General features: G+C 37.7%; 1 protein-coding gene across 1 annotated transcript in view; it reads left to right on the forward strand.

Annotated features, from left to right (window-relative positions):
• Positions 1 to 6,819, forward strand: part of LOC109923076 (olfactomedin-like protein 2A) — a 47,727-nt gene extending 40,908 nt beyond the window's left edge. Inside the window, exons 4-7 of the mRNA XM_048613376.1 lie at positions 1,058 to 1,115; positions 3,687 to 3,926; positions 4,654 to 4,839; positions 5,256 to 6,819. Of these exons, the coding sequence (XP_048469333.1) occupies positions 1,058 to 1,115; positions 3,687 to 3,926; positions 4,654 to 4,839; positions 5,256 to 5,857 (1,086 nt within the window). The 3' untranslated portion in view covers positions 5,858 to 6,819. The remainder of the gene's footprint in view (positions 1 to 1,057; positions 1,116 to 3,686; positions 3,927 to 4,653; positions 4,840 to 5,255) is intronic.
• Positions 6,820 to 7,532: the final 713 nt, after the last annotated feature.

Consider the following 7,532-nt stretch of genomic DNA (forward strand, 5'->3'; position numbering starts at 1 on the left):
TCTGCACTGAGATGTGATAAACACATTTTCTCCTTTGGCATTTAATATTTATGAATATTAAATAATTTATCTGTTGATATAACCAATTACAAAGCTGGTAAGATAGTTCAAGCAGTGACACAGCTCAAAGTTCCAATGTTAATTTGTGATTAAGTTACAATTAATTGGCAATGGCAGGGTCACTGTTTAAAGTCCTCAAATATGTCAGAGTTGGATTTAACTCCTAGTGGGTTTCCAGCAGGAAATTGCAATGCAGAGTTAATTTCCTATTTGCCCAGAAGCATCACAAGGCCACAACAGTTATAACCACAGGCTTCATTGCTGTGCTGATGGTCTACTTCCTGCTTGCTTGTAGAATTTGTCAGTTGAAATTAAATAGAACAAGGAGTGGGTATTGATAGAATGAAGTGGAGGTTGTTCAAAGAGACTATGGGGGATGGAGTTGAGAAGAAAATCACCCATAATCTTATTGAATGGTAAAATGGATCTGACAAGTCAAATGGCTTTCACCTCATCTTATCCATTATATGTTAATGAGCACTAACTATTGATGGACTCTACCTATTCCTTGTGGCACCTAGAGAATATTCCTGCTCTTTCTGGCCTTACATGAAATAACTCCAGACAGGACAGTATCCCATCACCAAATCAAGTCCTTGACACTGATCTAGCTTCCTCAGAGTGAGCAGAACCTCTGACACTACAGTTTATATCTGTCAGCCAGGGCTCTCTGATTGGACCAGGTTAACAGTTCTAATCAGGGAACTCATTCTATGAGGTCCACCTGGCTAACCTCATTACAATCACTACATCCCTTCCCCTCTAAATCCAGGGATATAGGCCTATTCCTTCTCTCATAGCCTGTCCTTGTGTTTTCACACCTGATTTGGTTCCTGTAACTCAGCCTCAGATACGGGCTGCATGTACCACACTGTAACCCACCTCTTGCACCCAGGGTATGTGGGAAGAAATTCATCCTCTTCATCAGGCGGTAAAGGCATCAAGGCTGTGACATCCGCCATGTCCATTTCGGACTCCGAGGTTTCTTCATCGCCAGATGAAAGAGGAGAACCCAAAAGGTTCTGACAGCCATTCTGGCTGTGCTGAGGGGCCGGGTATGTTTTGCTCTTAGCCTATTTGTTAGTTTGCAGCTTTCATGTGGTCCATGTGCTGACTCACCTACCCAAACTTTGTATGTCACGGGAGCTGACCTTGCATCAACCATCCCTCTTACCCATGCTGGGCCATTTCCCTGCTTTCAGCCCCAAACTTTGTCACCTAAAGTAAACTCTCTCTTGTGTAGAGGGTTATTGTGTCCAGCATTGGTGTTTCTGTTGCCATTTCACTCCCCACACCGCACCCACCCCTCCACCACCAACCCCCAGTCTGGGGAGATCAGATTTAACCTGGTGTGGCATCTTCTCCACATTAGCAACTCTGATGGAGCTATCACTGTAGTTGCATGAGGGGTGGTCCAATAATCAAATAGGATCCAGGATAGTTTGGTATTGAGTGAAGCTGTAAGCAGTTTCTTTAAGCTCGCCTTAAAAGTTCAGACTGCTCTTTTAGCCAGGCTGTTGGATGATGGATGGTATGGAGCTGTGTTTGTCTTTGTTTTGGGGTTTTGCTGTGGTCTTAACTAGAGTCCCTCTTTTCAGGACATGTCCTGAGTGAAGCTATGCAATTGCTTTCACTCAAGTGGTGTTCCCCAAGCTTAGTCAGCCTGGCCAGGGTGTCCACTTCTATCGGCATACTCTGTAACTCACATGTACCACTTGCCTCATTTTCTAATGACAAAACCTGTTGTACTGCCTGTCTGAAGTCCAGCTGGGCTTCAGCTAGTAGGCACTTTTGAATGGTCACATCATTAATCCCACATACCAAACAGTTTCTCAGCATCTCAATAAGGGTTAAACCAAAGTCACATGCTTCTGCCTGTCATCTTAACCTGGTCAAAAATCCCGATGTGGATTTCCCCGGTTCTTGAATTGCCGAGTAAAACCGATAATGTCCCAGAATTAGAGGAGACTTGGGGTTGTACTATTCCTCAACTAAATCTGTCAGCTCTTGAAAGTTTTTAGTATCTGGTACCTCAGGAAATGTTAGGCTCCTAATAACCAAAAAGCCTGTGGGTGCACAGCTGTCAGGTGAATTACCCATTTCTTTTCATCTGCCCCAATGTCATTTTTCTGGAAAAAAATAACACATTCTTTCCATATACTGGGCCCAATATTTGACAGCAGGATGGACAGAGTCTAGCTTCCCAAATAATGGCATGTGCTCTCAATGCTTGCCCTAACTCAAAGATGACTGTTGTGGGCGAACTTCTTGAGGAGCATAATTTTTTTCTCTTGTTGCCACTGAAATAACTCCCGTCACCAAGTCACCCTTAATTTACACATGCATAGTACTTGATACTGATCCGGCTTCTTCAGAGCCAGCTCTCAGAGTGAACAGGATGGTTCACATTGCTGTTTATATCTATCAGCCAGGCCTACCTGACTGGACCAGGTTAACAGCCCCGATCAGGTAACTCATATTCTATGAGGTCCACCTGGCTGACCTCGTTACAATCACTATATTACACATTACCTTTATTTTCGTCGTCCTCTACTTATAATTTTTCAGTGTTTTTTAAAAATTTAAAACTTATAATGTTGCTGTCAGCATCCAATTAGTATATATACTCTGAAGGCTTCAGATGAGTGGCTTTGCCACTTGCTCAGAAGACCGTGTCAGTAGCTTCAGAAGAAGACAGACTTGCATCTTATTTTTAACATTTCAGAAAGTAAAATCACACAGAAATCTGAACAATGTTCAACAAGTTTTGTTCATGGATTTCTATAGCCCAGACACTTTATGCTGAATTATGCTTGAATATGCCCAGTACAAATTACACTGAAACTACTGAAGCAATTTTCACATAGGATTTTCAACTGAGAGAAAGGACAGGATTTTACTGTGATCTTTAGGACCCCAAAATTGGCACAAAATGAGGGTCCCTGGTACATAATTGCTGGCAGTGGGATCCAATCAATAATTTTACTGAAGCCAGCCTCCTAAATTGCTTCATCTAAGCCTGTCAATCCAGGCACATAAAAATCCTCACCAAAGAGATGTGTTCAACCATAGCTAAGAGGTAGTATCAGATTCATTAAGGCAGAGGAATTTGCATTGTCCTTCACATTTTGGAAACTTGGTTTTCTTCCTCAGAGACCTAACTATAGATCAGAAATATGCAAAGAGAATAATTCAAACACTATAATAATGCTTTACAGTACAGAAATAAAACAATAGTCAAGGCTTTACTTTTCACGGGAAAATAGACAAAATTGTGAAATGCAGTCCTCCAAAAACAAATTCTAAAAATTCAGAATTACAGATGATAAAAATGGCATTTGACTGAAGTCAGTATAAATCAGTGGCACCAAATATACCAAAACATATCTGTGCTTCCACAGATTTACTTTAAGAGACAGAAAATCAGTGTTAAATAATAAAATAGAAAACCTCAAGTATCTTTAGAATCATGATATAATGAAAATAATTTACTATGTTAAGCAAAGCATCTCTGAATAGTAACAATAGAAAGAAATAAACGCTATTAAATTTGTATAATTCAAAGTGATACTTTTCTTTTATAGTTTGAAATTAAGCCACATTGTTATATTTTAAACCACTTTCAGATAATTCAGTTAAAGGAACTTCACGTTCTGGGGATCACAAATCAAGAACCGCAGAAAAAACTCAGATTTCTTATGAATTTGAAGTAGCTGACAGGAGCACTAGCAATATAACAGCTACTCCATTGTCTGTCACAAGTCATGCTACGGCTACTACTACTGCAACCACAAGCTTTAGCTCCATAGGTGCCACCATGCTCACCAACAGGGGGGCAAGCACTCGGTCGTTTGGTCCAAATAAAGGTATATTTATATCGCACAATGTAATTTTTATACAGTTTTACCTTTTATTGATTTTAATGCAATCTTATGCAAGGTTTCCAAGATACTAGCCAAACCACCCTCTCAAGAATGTAATATAATTCAATAACTTGCATTTATGCAGCCTGTTAACATAGTAAAATGCTCCAAGGTGCTTCACAGAACTATAATCAGGTGACAATAGCACTTAATTCAAATATCAACCACATTATTAATCACACATTGAAATTTAAGTATGGTATATTTGTTTACTATTTTCATATTTGTTTATTATTACAAATTGCTAGCTTTTATTAACAAACTAATTATCTGGAGTTTAGTTTCATTCATCTATTTTCTTCCTCTCTTGGTCATTCTGTGCAATACACCATGCCAAACTGAGATGTCAAGGAGACAAAGTAAATGTTCCTCTTAACTCAACAGTAAGAGATGATGAGATCAATGTTGATGGCCCTGCCTCTACTTTCCCTCTAGAATTGATATTGCATTGCTCTATACTGTTGAATTTTGTTGCTTCAGTATAGACAAATTTTTTTCAAAATTTTCATGATTTAAATATTTATACTGTTTCACATTTAATCAAATAAAAACAATTTGTAAGCAGTATCATAAATGTATAGAGTGCAGCATGCCACTGCAGAGCATCATGCTTCCTTTATATCAGGAGTTATGTGGTACTCACTCATAGTACTCTTGTTTTTATTTAAAGTCAGAGAAGGTGAGTGTTATGGGACATTATCAATGATTGAACCTCCTGAGAACCATCACAGTTATGGCCGCAATGAGGGTGCCTGGATGAAAGATCCTATAGCAAAAGATGACAGGATCTATGTGACAAACTATTACTATGGAAACAACTTGGTAGAATTCAGGAACCTTGAAAACTTTAAACAAGGTGAGATATAACATGCTTTACAAAGCAACAGAGAAGTGTAATTGAAACTTTCTATGTAGTGATGATCCTCAAATTTTCTGCATGTTGTTTTAAGATAATGGTTCTCTATTTATTGTATCAGTTAAAAATGATACTTTACCTGATAGATCATCAATCAAATTATGTTCAATATTGCACCTAATTCTTTTCTACATTGTCGTCTTATTTGTAAATGCTAAATTTTCTAAGTTCAAATTACTAGGTATGCATTCTTCAAGGACACCCTCTACATATTGATGGAACAATGAACACTCCCAATTTGGCTCCAACTGGCACCATATTATGGAAAGGATTTGCTTGTTAAATCTAGATGTAATTTGGTTTTAGGTGACTTCATTAATCAGTAGGTTTAATATTTTTATCTTCCTTTCCTATAGGGCGTTGGAGTAATCTGTACAAGCTTCCTTATAACTGGATTGGAACAGGACATGTTGTTTACAATGGGTCATTCTATTACAATAGGGCTTTTACCAGAAATATAATTAAATATGACATTAAGCAGCGGTATGTAGCAGCCTGGACTCTTCTTCTTGATGTGGTATACGAAGATACAACACCATGGAAATGGCGAGGACATTCGGACATTGACTTTGCTGTTGATGAAGGTGGCCTGTGGGTTATTTATCCTGCCTTCTATTATGAGTACAGCCAGCATGAAATCATAGTCATCAGTAAATTAGATCCTATTGATCTTTCAATGAAGAAGGAAACAACTTGGAAAACAGGCCTCAAGCGTAATTCTTATGGTAATTGTTTCATTATTTGTGGTGTTATGTATGCAGTAGACACTTATAATGAGAAAGAAGGCCAAGTGTCTTATGCATATGATACTCACACAAACACTGAAATAAATCCAAAGTTACCCTTCATCAATGAATACACCTACACCACACAGATTGACTATAATCCTAAAGAGAAAGTTCTGTATGCATGGGATAATGGTCATCAAGTCACCTACAAGATTATTTTTGCATTTTGACTTTATACAGAAGCTCAACCTATCACAATGCACTTTGCCTTATTTTGATCATTTACAAAGAATGGGAATTTGCACTTGGGCTGGTAGAGGAATATCTATGGCAACTTTTGTCTTATGGCTTTATGAATAGGAATACTTTTGTAAAATGTATTAAAAATATTGCTGATCATTGTAGACAAGTGCTATGTAAGATACAGGCATTTTCCCTTCACTTTATTTCATTTGAACATCATCTAATATTTAGTGACAAATGATAAAACAACAAAGCTCTTTTCTCTGTCTGACTATCCCAGATGTCAATAGCCATGAGCTGCATTTCAAATTCTCATCTGAATTTCTTCAGAACTAGCAGTTTGGATTAATACATCCTTGAAACCTCACCAACATGGGGTTCACTTCCAAAATTGTCTCAGTAACATTCATGTTAAGTATCAATCATTTGATTATATTTGTCGAGTGTGTGACTGTCTTTTTTGAAAACACTAATAATGTTTACAATAGTTTAGGAATCAGTTGTAACTACCCCACCACCCCACCCCCATGAGACTAGACTAATATTATATTGTGTGATAACTTGCACTGTTGTATAATCCTGTTAAGCAATTTGCTGGATAAAGTATAAACTGGAGGCTAGTGCCTTTACTTAGGAAACATGCAAAAATCTTGTATCAGTGTAAATCACCTGATTATGCAAATAGACATTGAGTAAAGGATTCATACAGGTAATAATCTGTTTCATTACAAAGTATAGATTTTAATGTAGTACAATAAATATACATATGTAACTTTATCAAAGCCATTTCAGAATAGCTTTAACAATATGATTTTTAGAACACTGTCGGGCCTGAGCACTGCACCAACCAATCTGGAAAGAAATAAGTACAAGCAGGACATTTTGCAGGTCAAAGTAATATTGCTTAGTCTAGATTTTTTGGTAATAAATTGATATGAATAACCACAAATCTGCTGTTTTGCCTTAACCACCACTTAACCATTTTATTCACAGTTCATTAATTTATACCAGCTACTTTGATTCAGAACTGCAATTTAGTTGAAAACTCTATGTTTCAGTTTGAAATTTTGTAGACTAATCCAGTAATTTGTTTTTTTGTTGAAACCACAGCTTATTTTTGTGAAATACTTTTTCATTATATGGACATCATATATCATTTGAAAACAGATGGTACTGACAAATGGAAGCATTTCATCAATGAATCTATTGGAAGCAGAGCTCATTCATCACTTACATGCTCAAGACATGGTCTCCTCTCCACTGGGGAGACAAAATGCAAACTGGGTAACTGCTTTGCAGAACGTGCATGTTCTGTATGCTGAAAGTGACCCCAAGCTTCCAGTGCCTGCCATTTCAATACACTACTGTGTTCATGGTCAACATTTCTATCAACTTGAAGTATCAGGCATGCTGCAGTGCTCCAATGAGGCTCAGCACAAGCTGGCAGAACAGCATCTCATTTTCTGTTTGGGAACCCTGCAGCTTTTAGGGCTCAATATTATGTTCAATAATGTTAGGGCCTGAACACCTTCTTCCATGTCTTTTACCATCTGACAACCCTGGCCCTGTCATGACATGAGTTTCTTTCATCAGAGTCAACTGATTTTCATTGTCTAACGATCCCTTTTATCAGTGTTTCTTTTTCTACAATTCACTATTATC

Source organism: Rhincodon typus, chromosome 28 (assembly GCF_021869965.1).
Source record: "Rhincodon typus isolate 14 chromosome 28, sRhiTyp1.1, whole genome shotgun sequence".
NCBI lineage: Eukaryota > Metazoa > Chordata > Chondrichthyes > Orectolobiformes > Rhincodontidae > Rhincodon > Rhincodon typus.